The sequence below is a fragment of the Manduca sexta genome, chromosome 26, assembly GCF_014839805.1.
Source record: "Manduca sexta isolate Smith_Timp_Sample1 chromosome 26, JHU_Msex_v1.0, whole genome shotgun sequence".
Taxonomy (NCBI): Eukaryota; Metazoa; Arthropoda; class Insecta; order Lepidoptera; family Sphingidae; genus Manduca; species Manduca sexta.
Genome location: NC_051140.1, coordinates 18,509,257 through 18,530,797, shown reverse-complemented (window position 1 = coordinate 18,530,797; position 21,541 = coordinate 18,509,257). Strand labels below are relative to the sequence as shown.

Genomic DNA, 21,541 nt, shown 5'->3' with positions numbered 1-21,541 from the left:
TCCTAGCATTTCTAGAGAATCTTTTCTCGAAATTAATGAACATGAAATATAATATTTTACTAAAAATAGTATAGATTTTTATACAAAAAAATTTTAGGTGTAAGAGATTTTTAAGATCGATTCAATAGTTTAACCTTTTAGTAATTGATTTAGCAAATGATGTTTAGCGATTAGCAATAAATGTATGCAAATGAAGATTTATAGTGTGGGGCACCAAAAGGGCAAAAAACGCATCTAAAATACTACTCATTATCTTACATGAAAACCTGTGTTATACGCACATACCCGTTTTATTTCCTTCTTCTGTCTCCATATTACTTTTCTATTATTCCTCCTGTTATATGCTTTTCTGGAAGAAATTGCATCGAAAGATAAGACCGCTAATTGTACTCAATAAAGTGAATATTCTTACCGTGTTATATTCTTATCTGACGTAAATGTGTGTAAGAAAGAGTTAAAAAATAATAATAAATAGGCAAGAAATACTATTTTAATTCCCGTAACTAAAAAAGTGTCATCTATTTCTAGTACAAAACTCAGGACATGTACATCCACTTACTTATTACCCTGTGTATATTATCAACTTCTTAGTTCTCAGTACACCACAAATCCCTACACTAAGGCATCACTATACTCGTTTATTTATCATTTCGTAGACCCGGCTCTGAGCGGTTATCAATAATTCATACTGTTCCCTGAATTATGACCGCGACGATCCACCAGGATTTTCTCTCGCTTCCCAGACCTTACATAACCTTCGTAATGTACGGATTTTCAATGTAAAATGGATGGAGGTTTTTCGATAATGGAAGATAGTGTTATGTAAGATTTTAGCGGGATGCGGTGAGAAATTGTCTGCATGTTCGGAATTCTTGGCGATGTTTAGTTAAAAGGTGTAATTTATGAGGGAGGTAATAGGTATAAGTGACATGGTATTTACGAATTCGACTAATGCTTCGTTATTAATGTGAAAGGTAGTGAATATTTTTATGTTTCTGGTCGTTTGAAATAAGGAAACGCATAAACTACTGAATGGTTTATTTTGAAATCCAGTTAATGAATTAACAGCTATGTATTCGAAGTCACTGGCAAATCCATTATTTTTTAATATTATAAATGCAAAAGTCAGTGAGCATGTTTAAATGATTGTATGTTTCAGACCTAAACATCGAAACCGCTGAACGGAATTGGATGAAATTTGTCATAACGGTAAACCATGTCTGCTAGTTATTAATAAAAGAAAACAATTCTGACATTCTATTATATTAAACCTAATAATCTTCTGTAGTAAATTCCATTTATCTTCCGTAGTTCTATAACAGGTATCTTCTTCTTCTTTTTCATAACCTTGCTTGCTTCATCGCTATGGTCCAGTAATATGTCCAAATTATCACCATCTGGTAAGGGATCTTTGAGTAAAGTTTGCACTTCAGGCTCGTTGAGTAACTCGTCTTCTGATTTCTGTATTTTCTCCATTCTTGGCGTCCTATTAAATAATAAAAGATGCAATTAGTAAAACAAATTCTAGAACTTAAATACAATTTTCTGATTACTTATGACAGCTGTCGGTAGTAAAGTGGAGGAAATTTGATTCAGTGGAAGTACTTAAGCAGACATTAAATTTATTCGAGGAAATTTTTGATGCGGCTGAAACTGCGAGCAATGCCTAGTTTAGTTATCATATAAAATAAAATACTAGATTTTTATTATACAACGCATACCTTTATTATTTTAACACTAGCTGTGCCCACAACGCAGCCTTTGTACACTTAGATCTGTCTCATATCCCTCCCGTTACACCTACCCGTAACACAGACCACGCACGACGTTTGTAACCCGTCTTTCTCTGTGGCCACCTGTCCCCGACTTGTCCTATAAGCTACACAAACCAAAACCTACAATATTTCAAATATTAGATGTTGAACCGGTCTGTTTTGGCACAATACTTCAACGAACATTAATTTGGAAAACATTAAATACTTTAAGAATGTATTATTTACGTTCTTTTACTTATTCTACGCGTCTCTGAGTATTTTTTCCAAAAATATCCAGATATGGAAAATTTAAGATTTTATTATAATAGATTACTTGAAATGAGTTATTTCATAGCAAACAGTTGTGTTAAATAGTTTGTATGCAGCAGATATCAAAGTGGGTTGAACTAAAGGTTGGATTCTCGCATTGTTTGAAGCGGAGGATTCTGCAGCCGTTTGAGTGTAATAGTTTGTAGTAGTTACTCTTACTCATGACACGTGGAATCCTATTGTGTCAGGAGCTGTTTTGATTTGTTTATACCGTATACTAAGTTTAACTCGCGACTTCTACCGTAAAAGATATGAAAGGGGCTAAAGACTTGCTATAAATGTATGAATTTTTATAACTTCTTTAATAGTTCCATAGATTACGTTCTTGATCTTTTTATCTCGTAATATTTAGGGAAAATTACCTTATATAAACAGAAAATCCCGCATACCCCCAAACAACAAGCATAGTGGAGATGCAATTCCCATATCTATTATTGTCCTAACTTGTAAAGTCTAGGTATTAAATCCGGAACCCCGCCAATGGACATCATAAGGGCCTATGAAGGGCAAGTATGAAGGACTTGCAAAAACAGATTACTCTTCGATTTGTAGGGGATTTTCTTAATTCTTTTCTTTATTAAAGTAAATTCACCAAATTGTTTATATTATAATGTGATAGAACATACCTCGCTAGCAAAATTATATTTTTATTGCAAAAATGGGCTTTAAAATTAATTCTACTGTGCCCAAGCACAACCAACATCTAAGGACATAAATTCTAGTATCAAAACGGATACATACTGAAGAAACCGACATAAAAACAACTTCATACATGCATGAGTTGTGATTTACGATGCAGTAACTCTTGTAGCAAACGGTGGTACTTTTAGCATCGATTCACAAACTTCGAATGGATTTTGTATGCTAATTTGTAAATACAAAACATAAATAAACTATAATTGCAAATGTTATATGGACTCATTTGTTTAATCATTTTGTATCTCCATTTTCAAGACCTTAATTTTAAAATTACGTTATTAGCTTAGCAAAGGTTTTCATCTAAAAGTTGGTTAACCGTATATCTATTAAATTAACTTATAGGTACCCTTTTTTGTCACGAAGAAAATCCTCTTAGATATCCGTCGTGCATATGCAAGGTAGACGGAGTATGTCGGATTTTTACCTACTAAGAACCCCATGGCGGGATCCATCAGGACTTCAAAATGACTTCGGGACGTCGATCGCCTAAGCCATTCCAGTCCTAGCATTTTAAGCACGACTCGGGCTAAATAATAGGTACCTAATAGTTTCTTTAGTTCAAATCTCACTATTTTCGAGAACAATTCGTCGGTAAGTGCAAACTTGGCATTACCAACTATTTAAACGACCCTGCATTGCACTAATCATATCATAGTAAATAAAACCTTAGTATACACATAATTTGATTTGGGACATTTCAACTGATGAAGCATTATATAAATTATTAATAAAACAACAAATACATTCAATAATTTCCTAAGCCATCGTACCTGTAATTATCTATAGAAAGTTCCGTCTCCTTATTCCTAATCGCGTCGATAAAGTGATTAGCGGCCTTCACTGCGAAGTCGTTTGCCAACTTCTTCAAATACGCGGAAGATATAACCGATCTAAATGTATTTATAATTTGTTCCGGACGGAGTTTTATCATAATAGCTTCCTCGTCCCCTTCCGTTGTATGTAGAATAAAAACTATTAGCAATTTCAATGCTGGCAACATTGTTTCAGTTCCATTTTCAAATCCTCGAGCGTTCGACGCCGCGATTTTACTTTGTAATATGATTACATTTTAAATTGACCGCGCGTTATGGGTATAAAAATTTTATGTAATTGCCTCTTTCTATTAACAGAGTTATTGGATTTACTTTGTTTAGGAGTTAAACAATTTTTCCAATGGAATGTTGACTGGCGTGAAAATCACTTTTAAATAAAATTAACAATAAACGAAACACAAACAATGATAAATTAAAGTGGAATCATTAATTTTGGAGATGTAAAGACTTTATTTGGTTAGGGATTTTCCGCTCATTTCTCGCAAACGAAGGCTTAATATTGGAGATTTGAATAAGATGTCAATAATAAATTATGGCTACCTTATAATTTGTATAAGAAACCTTTGTCGTCTTTGCAAGTTAATCATCGTTTTTATTCGAGTTATTTAATGATTTACTTTATGTTATACAATAATTAAAATCCGTATAAAAGTAAAAAACATTAATAACTTAATAACAGCTCAAAGAAAACATAAATTGAAACATATTTTCCCTTATTGCCAAATAATTTCACTTCAATCAATTCCGATTGAATTGCTGACCGTTTTCCTCATACCGGTATCGAATAGAAATAGTACGGTTCCCGAGGGAGGCGCCATAGTAATAGGTGAGTATGATTGCGGGTAATCGCGTCTGGCGATATTGTGCCGTACGGGATAGCACGTCCAATCGATTTGTCCAATTAACATTTAATAAAAAAACTTCCTGTTAGTTGACTAGTTTAGTTGGTTCAACCTTACCAGAATTACTTTGGTATATTTTGAGGTTATGTTATTCTATTTTAGATGAATTTTATCGTCGTAACTTAAAAATAGACAAGTTTATTAATAATTAAACCCAAAAATTTAATGATTCTGAATTTCGTATACTTATATCAGTCAACATAAACAAAAATATCATTTTCTTCTTCTCTTCTTTAAGAACTATTTGGTTGGATGAGGTATTGAATATTCGTACCCAACTAGATAACCTCCACATTACACTTGATGTAAACCCGGTTAAAATTTATAATAGCCTAATCTAGCAAATCTTTTCCTGAGGTATATGCATATCGTTGCCAGCATATTATTTCTAGAATGTTAAGTGAAATCTTACTTTACTTTACAATGAATGCATCGAAATCCACCCAGCCATTTAACACCAAGAAATCAACACGATTTTCGCATATATTACAACTTTATAATGTAAAATAGAATTACATCGAGCATCCAATCCTAACCAATCAACTAACAATTTAATGATCAATAACATCGACATAACCGGAGTTCTCGTGTTCAATTATTAATAGGAAGGTATTCAATGCCGTTCCACTAGGATGTGCATTATTAATGGGTGAGGAAAGAGCTCGTAGCCACGCATTGTATACTGATTTCTGATATCCTGAGATTTAGAAGTTGTGATTTAGGTACTTAAGAAACAGCCTAGTTGTAGAGCGGTTATGTATTTGTTTCGTCCGTAATTTTTATGTTTAAAGGTAACGGTATACCTATTACCAAATACTTTTTTTTCTTTTAAGGCATTGCAAAGAACCTATTGGTATTTTTTTTAAATAAGAAATGTTCACGGGCGATGAAAATCACTTAACATGAGGTACCTTTGCCCGTTCGTAATTCGTTCCTAATATGAACCAACAAAACAAAGCAACGCTTTCCGGGTGCACCAGCGATAGTACAATGTTGAAATCAAATCGCAGCTTTTAAAATGTCCTTATTTGAAATGTCCGTGTGACAAGAATCAAGATGTCTCAGCGTCCTTAGATATTAACACAAAATAATTTACAGAAAATATGCTTATTCGTATTAAAAACGCACAAATCATGATATGAAAAAAAATATGTTTTGTTATTTTATGGTAGTGCGTAACCATCGCATGAGTGCAAAAATATTTTAATACAATAATCCCAATGTCTGCTCTGTATAATCTTAGAACTCTGGCAAGAAGAAAGATAAAATTAATCCGTCAATTTAATACGAATCTGCAGTTGGCGTATGAACGTCAAAACAGAACATCATAAAGCGACGTGGTGCGGTCGGTGTCCGTATCGCTAGTATAAAACTCTATGTGGCCCGTAACATGGCCGGAGTAATTCGATAGTGTGCTAATGTGGCGTTGCCGTTGTTATACGCGATACGACATTTTTCCCTAATATATCACTGACAAAATTACACTTGATGGTAAGTTTTGTATTATATCAATTGATGAAAGAACGATCCTTGAGAATCGACACAATTATTCCGATCTGTTTTTTTTTTATTTTTTATTTATTAGCACTGCCACATTGTACATATAATAACAGGTACACATAGTTACACTAGTATTAAACATTTATTATAGTCACTGATATGTACAAGTACGGCGTACATAACATTCGCCACAGCGAGCGAGTAGCATATTTTTATGGGACCTCAAAACGGTACACATAATATTAATAATTATTATAAGTATAGATAATGAACATTTTTTTAACTACAGATACAATATAACAAAACAAAAGTTTAACTTCTATGACTAACTGTTAAGGACTAGATATACGTATACTGAGTTTGAAACGCGACATCCTTACGTGGGCTTCTATGGCAGGTCTTACACCCTGTCAATCGTCGTCGCTATCCATTTGTATGACATCAGCGAAAGTTATTTAAATTATTATTCTTCTTTAGTTATATACGACTGTATCATGTCTCTTTCTAGTTGTAAGTTTCTCTTATAAGAGAGTTCGAGGCTGTGGGTATTACCGCAATGTACTTAGTCTGGCCATAAATACTGTTACACTTAATTATAAAAAAATATTACATTTGAATTTCGAATCTGTCATTTTTATACGATTGTTCATTGTGTTTTCTCATTTTGGCGCCAATACATTGTAAAATATTTTGCGATATTAAAATGGTGTGGGGTGATAAAGAGAACCGAATCGCTGTGATAGCATTACACAAAGTAGGTATGGAGCCAAATGCAATTTTTAAAACTCTCCATACACTTGGTATTAGTAAAATGTTTGTGTACCGGGCTATTAATAGGTACAATGAGACCTCCTCTGTTTGTGACAGAAACAGATCTGGCCGTCCACGTAGTGTTCGTACGAAAAAGGTGGTCAAAGCAGTAAGGGAAAGAATTCGAAGAAATCCTGTCCGAAAGCAAAAGATTTTATCTCGGGAAATGAAGATAGCACCTAGAACCATGTCGCGTATTTTAAAAGATGACTTAGGACTTGCAGCCTATAAGAGACGCACTGGCCATTTCTTAACTGATAATTTAAAGAAGAATAGGGTGGTAAAATCGAAACAACTACTGAAGCGGTACGCAAAGGGAGGTCACAGAAAAATTTTGTTTACGGATGAGAAAATTTTTACAATTGAGCAACATTTTAACAAACAAAATGACCGTATTTATGCTCAAAGCTCTAAGGAAGCTTCCCAATTAGTCGACAGAGTGCAACGTGGACATTATCCGACTTCAGTGATGGTTTGGTGGGGTGTTAGCTATGAAGGAGTGACTGAGCCATATTTTTGTGAAAAAGGTATCAAAACATCGGCACAAGTGTATCAAGATACCATTCTTGAGAAGGTAGTTAAGCCCCTTAACATCACCATGTTCAATAACCAAGTATGGTCCTTCCAGCAAGACTCGGCGCCGGGTCATAAAGCTCGGTCCACGCAGTCTTGGTTGGAATCGAACGTTTCGGACTTCATCAGAGCTGAAGACTGGCCGTCGTCTAGTCCCGATCTTAATCCGCTGGATTATGATTTGTGGTCAGTTTTAGAGAGTACAGCTTGCTCTAAACGCCATGATAATTTGGAGTCCCTAAAACAATCTATACGATTGGCAGTGAAGAATTTTCCCATGGAAAGAGTGCGTGCTTCTATTGATAACTGGCCTCATCGTTTAAAGGACTGTATTGCAGCCAATGGAGACCACTTCGAATAAGCTTTTTATATTTTTAATTGTTTTATATTTATGTATTAAACTGACACACTGTAAAAGTAATAAATGTTATTTGCAGTTAACAATTTTCTTTTTTCTTTATTACAATATTTATGGCAAGACTAGGTATATGGACTTTATTCATTGAGAATACCCAATTTTGCTCCAAAACGTGATTTCAGCCGGAACGCTGTCATGTTAACGTCAGCAACTTAGGAGCTTTCTGTTTAATAACCACATATCTATGACATCTCAAATAATATCTTCAGTAACAGCACATGATGGACTTTGACACCTAAGTTTTGTTTATTAAACAGCATCGACTTTCGCGCTTAAATGACAACTCAAGTTTCATTTATTAATTGGTTCACAATCTTAAACGGCTACTTAAAATCGTACTCAAAGTCAAGACTGGTTTAATAATACGGCCCTAAATCTACCGCCAAGTTGAAGAAAATGAAATTGTAGTTGGATTCTAGTACAAAAGAGACCACCAGTCTCTCGTTAGTTGATATATAGATGGACTATAGTGAACTAGTATAAAATTTACACACACACATCACGCATTTATCCCCGAAGGGGTATGCAGAGGCGCAACCAGGGTAACCCACTTTTCGCCAAGTGTGTTCCGTCCTATGATGTGATAGGGGGCGAGCCTATCGCCATATCAGGCACAAATTCCAAACTCCTGACTGATACTGAGCAGAAAAACCCAAATATCACATTGCCCGACCCAGCATTCGAACCCAGGACCTCAGAGCGCTGTCATACCGCGCCTGCAGTACAACTACGCCACCGAGGCAGTCATAAAATTTAGAATATTAAAAATATAAAAATACATGAAACTTCTCATTAAAGACATCAATATTACGTTGCATTATAACATTTTCGTACCAGGTTGAAAAAAAAAACATGATACAATGGACACATGTTATATACAGCGTCAATCCACAGCACATAGTATTCACTGCCAATAAAAGTTAATGAGCGGGCCCGATTGTCAGCAACACTTGGACATATGTATCGGTGCCGCCACACGTCCGAGATTGACACAATAACAACCCTACGGCAATCACATAAAGTCCAAAATACATGTTACATTTTACAAAATGTAAAAACTGCGTTGCGGTTATAGAAAAACAACGTTGACAGGTATGTTCTAATAGGCTTGTAATTGGAATTTATTATTGTGAGACATGTTCGACTGTTGTATTGGATTTGCGTGGGATTCAATTGCAGAATCTTGTCTTAAGGCAATAGGTGATCGGATTCTCTTATTTTTTTACTTCATACGGCCAAAATGTCTGCATTATTACCTGATATAGAGCAACCCTAACAGACTTCGATCAACAACAAAAATGATGCGAGATCTTAATTTCGCTTGAATGCCAGTCTAACTCATATGGATACCAGCCAGCTGATTGTAGAACGCTACATCAAGGAGCAAATGGCTAAGATGGGTGTTTCACTATGGAAGCTATTCGGAATAAAATATATCGAATCCTCTGTGACTCCCTCGTATGCCACTACGTATTGGAATTGCGAGATTGCGAGAGCTCGTCTATACGTCTTACACAGAGTTCATACTGCGCGATGTAGTACATTAGGTACGCTTCTAGATTGTTCGCATACAAATAAGTTAACAGATTCGAAATGTATTTAAATATTAGCCAGACGTAGCCATATGAAATACTCAAAAACCAATATGGCGTCACGTTTGTGAATCCCTCCCCACAAAATAGAACTGTCTGGCTGGAAATCAAATAAAAAAATATTCCACACGAAAAGACTAGCACCTCCGAAAGATTCCATTTTCAAATATCTGTCAACCTTAACATGCCCGGTGCGTTCCGCTTGCGTCTCGCTATGCGGACGCCTGGGCGCACACCACGGCTCGCCGCTCCGCCCGTTGCCAAACTCAAACGGTTGACGTGCAAAATTGGAATTGTTTTTCATTTTTCGAACTGTTGAGTGCGGTGCAGTGCCAACGGTTTTGCGTTCCAATCGACGGGTGTGAAGGGATTAAACCTGTGTTTCCATGTGTGAACTAGCAGTGTTAATAGAGTGTTTTTTTTTTACTAATCCAACCTTTTTTGCCTTCTGTTTTCTTTTTCTATAAATTCAATAAAATAGGAATAAATTATGCTAAGGGCAATAATTATTATTCCATTCAGAATCAATCAATCGTAATTTATTTACAATACGCCATTACAATATAATTATTAATAGGTACCTAACCATTAACAAACATAATTATGCTACTCTAATGACTCCATTGTCAATAAAAACAAATACATATTAATAGAGAATATCAAATTATTACTAAAGAACGTAATAAACTTTTTTCATTACACAATCTCCATCGTTCTTTAGCAACTCGCGTACAAAATCTAATAAAGTAATAAAAATACATGAATATTCTCATTTAAGACATCAACATTACGCTGCACAATAAGCCGCCATTTTATTTGAATTCCAACGATTAAAATGGCGGATGCTTAAATGAAATAATTCAATGTTATTTACAGCTCGGCAACCATTTGGCGTTACGGTGGCAGCCATCTTGCATTCGAATGTCGATATTAAATTCCGTTTAATTTCACAATTGTCATTGAGCAACGCATGCCGCGCGAGGGTGATGTTCAGCGACATTATTGTTTTTATGACAAAAACGCGGGAAGATTTTTGATCGTTTACTAATTAAGGTTTAATTTGGCGTGATGGCTCGATTGTAGAGAGAAGAAAAGATGGAATGCTTCTTTGCAAACAATTTTTTTTATTTGTACAGTTTATATACAGAGAAGTATATACGCAGACTTAATGCCAAAATCATTTTCTATCAGAGATGAACAAGGTACAATCTACAAATGGTGAGATAATTTTACTAAATATATAGCATTTATATTATAATATAAAACAATAATATTGTAAATGTATTATTAAATAATTTTTAAATATATGGTCATTACACATATAACAAATAAGTAAGTACATAAGTAATATATAATACTTGTTTTCCCGGGATAAAAATCAGCCTATATCATTCAGGAGTAATTTAGCTTCTATTAGTGAACAAGTTTTCAAAATCAGCTTAGTAGTTCTTCAGATAAGCACGTTCAAACAAACAAACGCTTCAACTTGGTATATTAGCATAGACACTGTAAATCATGGTGGCGATTCTACCTTTATATCTTTACAGTTGTAACAATCAAAGACTCTGACGTTACCAATTAGAAAACTTAAGTTTCATATATTTCTCTGACTATTGCGTTTATTGGTGGCGCAGCACGTACCATATATTCTTCCATCTTAAAAAACCAAACCGTATCAATGCAGCAAACAATTGACGCGACAACTAATTAAAACAGTTATCAAATTGCCGAATAATCTCGTTGAATATAAGTCCGCCATTGTCACGAAGTAATAACTTGGTGATGTTCCTTCCTTGTAGACGGATTCCCGTGGAATTTAATAAGCATCGGATTAGACGCAAATTAGGTTGATATACAGTTGGGTTTGCGGCCGCTCATTTTAGGGTAATTTTTTTACTTTTTTTTGTATTTCCATGTTTAATTAATTATTTGTGGTGGTAAGCCCGTTCAAACAGGCCCATATCTAAATATATTACTCTCAACAGCGATAACTACAAACAGTACTACTAAGGTGGAATACAAAAAAAATAAATAAAAAAACAGGACCAACGTTATTGTATCGACTGGCTAGGATTAAAATCTTACGTGAGTCAATACTATTTGGTCACCATCAGGGGCGATTGGGGCCACTTTAGCAGTCCTGTATAAAAGAATCGTATAAATAAAATATATCATAGACATTTTACCAATAAATATTTACAAATATTATTCATTCATTTATTAAAGATCCATTTTATAGTAGGAAATGGAACAAGCCATCGTATAAAATATTCATGACATTTCATTCATCTACATTCAGTATGATAAGAGCGAAACAAAAAGTTCCAACGGGAACTAATTGATTCTTCATTCTCCTTTCCCCTATTTTTTATGGATTAAGTTATAAGCGAAATATCAAAATGGCGGTAAGGTATAAATACAGAAATTCTAACTATAATTATACATGTCTTATATTACAATATAGTTCCATTACTAGGCATGAGCTATGAGGTACTTAAAAGGTAATTTTTTTTAATATTTTAATATTCACAAAACAGCGAAGTTTATACTCCGATGAATTCAAAATAAAATGAATTGTTAAGAGTATTCTAGTAACACATGCTAATATAATTAATAAATCTTGAACCCTAAACTGCCCTGTCTTGTATGAACCTATTTCAAATAAAAATTGAAAATTCACTATATTCATTAAATGGGCTATGATATCAAACCAGAACAAAACACATATAGACAAAGTAATCATTAGGGGCCTTATTCTCTATCCCGCACGTTATTTTAATAGTGCGTTACAAACACGTAACAGAACGCATCATGTTTAGGACTATAGAAATTTGGCTTACAGAATACCATTCCACGCACATTTCTCGAAGATAACATGACACGGCCGCGTTACGCGTTTACACTATCATACATAATAAGGCCCCAGCTCAGACTGAACTACATCTCCCGTGCCTTGCGCAGCATTCGAAACAGAAGAATATCGCTCCTCCCGATAGAGACACAAGAAAGCACTCAGTACAAGCCATTAAGATATTAATGGTACAACATATTAAATTGACTGATGAACCGCTCTTATGGTAATGGGGAAAACTTTACAAAATGGTTTACAAAGATTTTATTACTCTGTCTTTAAAAGGCATATTCGCGATACCAAAGGAGGTGAACAGGGGCCATTATTTTGAGTTATTTTTGAATCAAGATTTCCCGACACTGAAAGACAATAATCTCTATTCTTCGTTCAATAAAGACCTATATTCCTTATCACACTTGTTCTAAAGATATATCGGCATACAAACAATAGGTCGAGCCAAGAACAATAGAGGAACGAAATCAATAAGTCCACTTAGGATATTAAGCCTCGAAGGAGTAAATCCGATTGTCGCGCGGCCCCGGCCTCCCCCGTGACGTCACAATGCATTATCGACGAACAAAAGAAGATCGCGCGCGACGTCAAACGTCACTCACATGCATGCGCGGCGCAGAAATTTTCCTTATTTCCTACAAAAAAATCGTAAGCAAAATCACTCTTCAGTGTAGTGTTTAAGGTTGGAATTTGAATGATCGTGATCGAATGTCGGTTTTCGGAATTAGTGAAGCGGGGAAGAGTGGGATAATCGATTGTATTGGGTATAGTGAGGTGAAATGGAACCGGGTTTTATGTGGGATTAATATTGCAGAATGCTGGTATGTTCGTGTTAGTGAGTATGAATCTTGCTGTGTCATTGTTTATTTCATTGAATATTAAGCAAAAAAATACCGATAGAAGAGACGTGGAACGAATTTACTAGACGGGTTCCTATTCTCACTACATATAGAAATTCTTTCTTTATTCATAATTCGGACTCACACCTTTGTTTTAGCATGCGTTTATGCAAAAAATGTGTTTGATAATGTAAAAGCACACATATCATTATTTATTCAAAAGAAAAGTATGCTTTAGCACTTATATAAAGTGAAAAACTATGAAGTTGTCTTGGTGGTAATACTTTTAAAGGGAAAAATTTTAAAAAATAAATTATACTGATATTAATTCTTATACATTCCTAGTCTTTTACTGGAAACGTATTTTTTCTGTGAAAGCTCTAAGTTTCAGTTCGATTATCAGACCAAGCACTTAAAATATATAACTATCTTGATCCCAAGAAGCAAGAACAACGATTGGAGTTTGTATTAAATAGCCGGACATCGAAGTACAAATATACCCACGACATGAACACACCAGTATCTATTCCCATAAACCTATCTGACTAAAAGAGACTGGCGTACCACTTACATTAAGACGCGGACTAGTTTTCTATATTAACTCAATAAACCAGGACCACATCACTACATTCAGACTCAATCTAGATGCAAGCGAATGTCGCGTGGCGACGTCGCCGCGACAAGCAATTTGTCACACGAGCGCGCACGTTAATACACTCTCAATAACGCGTCCGCCAGGTGACACGTCGCGCGTGCCAGCAACAAGTTTCGATCGCGTCCTGACCTACTAACTAACTGGGCTGGGAACTTTGGACTTATATCTTGGGTAAAAGGGTGGTAGATGGCTAAGGTTATAAACGGATTCCTACCGGCTTCACTTTTGTAATTGATGTCAGCAAACTAAATTAAAAATTATATTAGTAACACATTAATAATTAACATTTATAACAATATGGGTATATGCATATAAAATCCAGTTATATTTTGTATTAGTACCTATATTTTGCGTTGGCTTCACTTTCGGAAAATTAGGTGATAGATGATATGACATTTTCGAGCATACGAGTATATTGTATCGCATTTATATAGTGAAGTAGCGGTTTACACTGTGTACTGGAAGATTTTCGATTCCCTGATCAATTAAATAAATATGTTTATCGTACTTGATTTGCCTCGGTATCAAGGGGCTTATTCTCTGCTACACGTTTTGGTTAGTGCGTAACAAGCACGTAACGTACCGCATCGCGTTTAGGTAATCAATAGAAATTGGCATACAGAATACCATTCCAGCCTAATTTTACGAAGAGCATTAAAAAGTCGCGTTACAAGTTTACGCTGTCATAGAGAATAAGGCCTCAAAAGATTTTTCAGCATATTGTATATAATTATAGTATTTGCAATCCATTCGAAGAGCAAAATACAAATTCAGTATGAAAATTAACAAATCCCAACTTTTCTTTTATATGCCTACCAGTGGATCATTATAGAGATTGACATCAAATAGGCGATCACAGACGGGATACTAAGCCTAATATTCTAAACGACATGGTTCAATATTGCACCGACGCTACATTAGACCGGGTCTAGTGCAGATTGGAGATCATACTATTATATTTGTAGCTTAGATTAGATGGGCCTATCTAGCTACAAATCATTCTTCCTGTACCCAAACATTACATGACACATTTATGCAACACCCTATCAACCGACTTTCTAAATTCAGCACTTTAGCAAGTTTCATTAAACATTTATATAAGAGAAACCGTGGAAAATGTTAAGTGCAAAGTTCCCGCCCTTCAACCTACTTAGCAACTTTCAAATTTTGATGATTTCAAATCGGTTAAGTACCTCGAACAGTTCTTAAGGGTTATTTTGGAAATCTATTAGCATTTTGAATGTTTGGGAGTGAAATGAGGGAAAGATTTATATCGAGAGGAAAGGATAGAGATTGAAATGATTTTTGTTGCTTGATTAATTAGTCTCCTGTCGCTTGAATCATTTCAGTTGAGTCTATGCCTCAGTAACTATTTAATTAATTCTAAAAATTCTTACACTGATACACATTACATTGCATTTACTACATTGTTGCTATTAATGGCGAAGGGTCCATCGAACCCAATTCCTATCGGCTTCCCTTTCATAATTTATTTAAAATCGAATTATTTACAAACCGCATTTATGCATATTATTAATACTTATAAGTTATATCGGGTATCCTTTCGGAAAATTTCATCCTTCGCTACTTGCTATATCATAAAGAGCATTTTACATTTGTATACCTTTATTCCCCGAAAATACTTACATAGACGGAAGAGTTTATAATACTAAGTTCACTGGAAATTTTCCTTGGTATATACTAAGTGACATAATTTCCACATTAGCATAAGTAGGAGGTGCATGAAGTCCAGACAATTAATTCCTTATCCCGATATCGTGGCTTAATTTAGAGTCCGTTAGGTACCCTTTGAGGAGGTCTCCACTTCTAATTGCTTCGTCTAAAAAATAAAAGGAATATTCATTTGTACTTCGAGGTTTGCGTGGGCTGAGTGCGAGCGGGTAGTGAAGCGGTAATAAAACGCTGTCGCTTATATCTTTGTATTCTCTTTTACGGAATATTTCAACGCTTTAATTATTTTATTTTAAGTAAATTTGTAGTAGACATGTTTACCGGCTTTCATTTAATATACGGCTACATTTAAATACCGTATAAAGTTTACGAAGGATATTCATACTTTATATAGGATATTCATTTTTAGTCCAATACACACACACACACACATCCCGCATTTATCCCCGAAGGAGTATGCAGAGGCGCAACCAGGGCTCCCACTTTTCGCCAAGTGTGTTCCATCACATGATGAAATGAAATCTTTTTTAATGCAGCCAAACTTTGATTTAGATAAAATCATCCCTTTTTCAAATCCCGCTTACATTTAGACCCCAAAAGCGTTAGAGGATAATGACGCTTCGGCTGCACTCGTCCCTAACGACCTCTATATTATAGGACGAACCCTTCCTTGTTTAATTAATTGACGAAAAACGAGTTTTTAATTTTAAATATTCCGTTTTACCGGCCGAGTGGCACAGGCGGACTTTAATGGGAACTCTAAAGGCTCTAAATAAGGTACTCGACCGGCCCAAAATATAAAAATATTTTACCTAACCGCCAAGCTTTAAGTTCTATATTAATTAGTTTGCGAAGATGTTTGTTTGTCTGGTTGTAAATAAACGAAGTGATTTATGATCGTTACAGATAGCTAATATTTTGATATAGGCTGCTTGTAATACTGGAATGTGCAAAATTTATTCGAAAAAAATATTTTTAAACGACCAGAACTGCGAGCAAAAGCTAATGATAAATGAAAGTTAGATTTTTTAATACCAAACATTACGCTTTTACATTTTTTTATGTTTTACAGTAGTGGAAGACGGTTCACTATTTTATCAGTGGAATTGGAGAGGTCTTATGTCTGCTGTGTTAATACAAATGAGTAGACTTCAAAATATATCATCATATTTCATACAGAAAACTACTGAGAATATTTTCGTTTGCCACTAAAGGAAGTACTTAATTTTAATAATCACTACAGTAAACGTGAGTTTTAAATTTTGGCTGTCCGCAAAATTGTTTACAGCATAAAATTCCATTTCCCAGTCAGTTATATTTTACGGAATCGACTTTTCTTTTTAATTTCATAATAGTTAAAACTATTAAATCCATATGAAGTACAGATATTGAACCTTAAACACCTGCCGATTTCTCTTATCCCAAACAAGTCGGGGATATATTTAAAGGGTGAACTTGTCGCGGGAATCCGCGGCATCCCGCCGGGATTCCAGGCCCGGGACTATTCAGCCCGCTGCGGGAAATGCCGGCCTATTTCCAACCTATAGTATCCGTTTACCCCGGTTTGGGATCGTTGGAGGATTTTGTTCATGTAGATAGATACGTATTGTGTATAGGAGCTTAGCACCACAAATGTGAACAGATATCTAGTTAAATATATGAATTAAATATTTAAGTTTCTTTCGTATCCTAGTTTTGTAATATATCTGTAAAGATTTTCCATTAATTCGCGTATTAGGTGTGTAAAGAGCGAAAAAAGTTTAAAATTCGAACACATTTTTCTCTAACTAAAGCGACTAATCCTACTGACCAATAGGAAGCCGGGCGCACGTGCTATTCTGCGGATGATCGAGTGACCAACCGCACTTATTAATAATAATTATTATTAGGTATTAGGAGATTTAAAACCTAATGACTCAGGGTAGCGAGAAAAGAGTAATTTTGAAATTATACTTAAATTATTCGTATTTGTATATTATAATCGTGATAATATTTCTGGGCGAGGCTCTTACCAATAGGCGGACGAAATGCTCATTCACATATTTTCATTCAAATTTCCAACATTCTAGTAAATAACCAATAAATCCATTTATCATATCTACCGATAAGAATATACGGTTGATTGTTTTATTATACAAAAATAATTCTAAACTACATTAATATTGTCAAAACATTCAACACACACGAAAAACAGCTCACAAAAACGCGAACAACTGTACAATTCCACACTAGTCTAGTTCAGTCCCAACTCGCCGCAATAGTGGAATATTATATTCTACGAAAATACCTCAGCTAATAAAACCCAACAGATTTCCACAAACCCAAGTGGTAGTGCATTTGGGAGTATGCAGCTAAAATTCATCACGCGAACGTCTACGGTGGGTGGCCACTCACTGAACCGTTTCATATCCCTGTGGCAATTTTGATGCATTGCACACTACGCCGGACTCCCTGCGGATATCCTTAGGTGGGAGGGGCGGATTGAGGAACTAAGTTGGGTGCGTTGCCCCCCAATGGCCATTAATTACTTAGTAGTATAGCTACATTAAAGTTTGAAGTATCGTTAACAAAATATAAACGGTTAGATGGATAATGAAAGGAAAACTCTGTTATAACAATTTCCATCACATCAAATTATGTATTGGAGACAAAAACGACTACCTTCATACTTGAAATTAAGAAAAAATAATAAAATTTGCTCACAAATATTGCTATTTTAAATATGCCCCGCAAAACAAATAGAATCTGCATCTGTGACGTTGACCTTAATATATAATATATATTTTTACTTAGGACTACGTTAAAACTTTTTGTACATATTTAACCCGTTTCCATGGCGTATCCCCGTTAAAAAAAAATATCTGTTTATAAATATAACAAGTTAAATTCCCAATAATCTTATATCACCCCCCACGTGTGACCCTAAGTCCGTCACATCTTCCGGCTGTTATATCTAGCATGTGGGCACATCCCCTGCAATATCTCTTTACGACTCACGAGACAATTACGTATCTGGTTTGGTATATAATGCTCTAATAGAATCAGCCGATAAGCCCTGTTCGGTGGTAATATAGACGGTTTAATTGTTTGTAGAAATGCGAATTGCAGTTGAGACAGTGTGCACGGAAAGGTGAAATTTACGAAAGGAAACTCGACACAACATATAAGTACTAACTAAGATGTTTTTATTATATAGATACGTTGTCCGAGCTCAATATTGGCAAGACGAAAGCAAGGTAATTGCCCGACATTCACTTACGAACTTTTTGTATTTTTATAAACAAAATGCCTTCCTGTGTTTTTAGACGATGTAAAAATTATACTCCAACTGTGAAAAAAAAACGTATCGTTTCATACGTTAGTAATAAGTATACACTATTTAACTTATTTTTAACTAATAAATACATTTAATTCAACTGTCATGGCGACCAGAGACTAATAAACTAGATGGCCACGGCGGTCGACGCTCGGGCCGTATCAATGCGAGCTGCTAGGGCAGTTCAGGTATGTGACTATAGTAAATACCGCGCTGTTTTTATGTATAATTTTATTGGTCTATGACGCGTCTATTATGTAAAACGTCATTGAGTACTAATATGTATAAATACGGTTTGCAAATCGTTCTAATGATACTTAGTTTTGACATGAAATGTACAAAGAGAGAAGACGGTAGGAATCGGCTTGTATGGACCCTTTATCACTGTATGCTTGAAGGGAAAATTGTGATTAGTCATAGCGTCTAAATCTTTAAGAGTAAGTATTTAATATAGTTTTAGTATTTAACAAACAAATTTTATGTATATTATGTCACCCTCTTATGAATAATATTATGTTGTCGTTTAATGTTGTTACTAATAAAGTGTTATTATTTTTATTGTGCTCGGGTCGCCTCTTGAGTATATAATATTTATTTATTAAAATCCACAGACTTATTAGTGATACAATATGATAGACATATCTTAAAACCAATAACGGATTAACAACATTTTGTTAACAAAATTAAATAACAGACAGTCAAAAATGAGATAGTATTTTAATTTTCTTTATGCCGAAAAATCTCCGAAATCGTCCTATTTTTGTTTTTTTTATCAAGTATAAAGTAAGTCAAAAAATGATACTAAAAATCAAAATATTGACGTTATAAAAGTTTTTCTTATTAAAGAATATAGTAAAAGTCATCTTTATACTAACAATACAAATACCGACGTTAAAACAGAACTTTTGAAAAGCAACACAAAAAACAACTTTTAAATCTTACATACAATAGTTATATTAAAATTTAAAATTCCTCACACTACAAACAAAACGCGTACAATAATTCCAGTTTCCATTACGTGCATAATCCATCTGCGCTGGAATTACCTTTGAATGTGAAACACTAGCGTACAACAAAGTGCATTCAAAAAGATATGAAAAACACTACGAGCAATTTCATTCTGTGTAGTGAAATAAAAATCTGGGTCAGGTGGAACGGGGTTGCGAGTTGCGGGTATAGAGTCGCTAGATGTGGCTACGTGAGTGTGTTTAATGGTGGACGTGGTTGTGTAAGGGAATATAATTTTAAATATTTAGATTAAGAAAACTAGGTACTATCTCTATTTATTTTATTCCCTCTTTAATTTGAGTAATCAACGAGTCCACATAAAAGCAATAAACATAATTGCACATGAATAATCGCAATATTACCCATAAACTTGAATAACTAAATACACACACTGCGTTCGTTATATTGCCAATTTAGACTCTCTCATACGGCTATTTACTTCATGTATTACTTTTTCGTTAACAAGCATTATATTCACCATTAATAGAACGCAGTACTGCGGGACATGACACGCATTATGAGGAAATTCCTCACTTTGAATGCCTAACCACCGATGGCTTGGACCTTGAGCCTCGCCATCGGAGTGTTATATTCATATATGCATTAATAGTTTTTTTTTTTTTAAATATATAAAGATGTAAAGAACTTTCAAAATGAAGACTAATTGACATTGTTAACATGCAGTACAGTACCTTCACTAACATCACGCAACAGCGTTTACATTTTATGCCAATTTGAAACCTATAAGCCACACAGGAAATTTATTAATTAATAACCGTACTGCTGACACATCTAGTTACCCAATATCTTTGTAAGAAGTCGGACGTGGTTGCAATTTGATGCGGCATCACGAGCGCGCTCACAGCGGCTTCCAGTTATGATACTCCACTAGACACCACTTATATCTACGTACTGTAACACAGCATCTCATCCTGTATAACAGTAAGGAACTTTCGTCACGTCTCAGATAAAGAGACAAGTTTTGGACTGACTTACTTCACTGATTCAACATCTACTCCAGTTTCTCGTATGACGTCATTTTGTAATGATTTCATGGATGTAGGCATCGATTTTCTACTTGAAAAAGTAATAGTCCACCAACTTCTGAATTTAACATTAAATTACAGCGATAATTATTAATAATAGCGCATGTATTATTACATGAGAGCTTTACTTGTAAGAATGTTACCCAGGAAAAAACCTTAACGTCCTTGTAGACAGCTGCTAGCTATACATATAAATGTATCTGTATTAAACTGATCCCGAAACAATAAACACTTTTTTTATAAAAGGACGGCCAAGTGACCTCGCTGCACCTGATGGTAAGTGGAGTGCGGTCCAATAGAATGTCGACTGACGGAAGATGATTACCCCTCGACAATCGACACAATTATGTCGGCCTGTTGGAACCGCACATACACAGGCTGATCCCGGAACGCAACACACATACGTGGGCCACTATGGTGCTTTTAAGACCTTGTGTATGGCGGCCGCTATCCAGGCGGATATAAAATATATCCTACCACCAATAACACTACCAATAAAGATTTCAATTATGCTCTTTTTACGATCCATCTAAAAACTCTATAGGCTAAGAATAATCCCTATGTCCTCCATTATAAACTTTAAAACTATTCTTCATTACCCTTAATTACGTCTTAGCCCATCTAGGAGTCACTCAACATCGCAGGAATGCGGGGTAGTGTCGGACGTGGCTGCGATGTCATGCGCCCTCACGACTGCGCTCGCTGCAACAT

At 35.0% G+C, this 21,541-nt stretch overlaps 1 protein-coding gene across 1 annotated transcript; it reads right to left on the bottom strand.

Moving 5' to 3' along the window:
* Window positions 1–1,023: 1,023 nt before the first annotated feature.
* On the bottom strand, window positions 1,024–3,862 carry LOC115454370. The gene is made up of 2 exons (XM_030183111.1): window positions 3,554–3,862; window positions 1,024–1,486 (listed from the first exon to the last, which is right to left on the bottom strand). The coding sequence occupies exons 1-2, from the start codon at window positions 3,781–3,783 to the stop codon at window positions 1,261–1,263; spliced, it is 456 nt and encodes a 151-aa protein (XP_030038971.1). The 5' UTR covers window positions 3,784–3,862; the 3' UTR covers window positions 1,024–1,260.
* Between the last annotated feature and the right edge of the window lie 17,679 nt (window positions 3,863–21,541).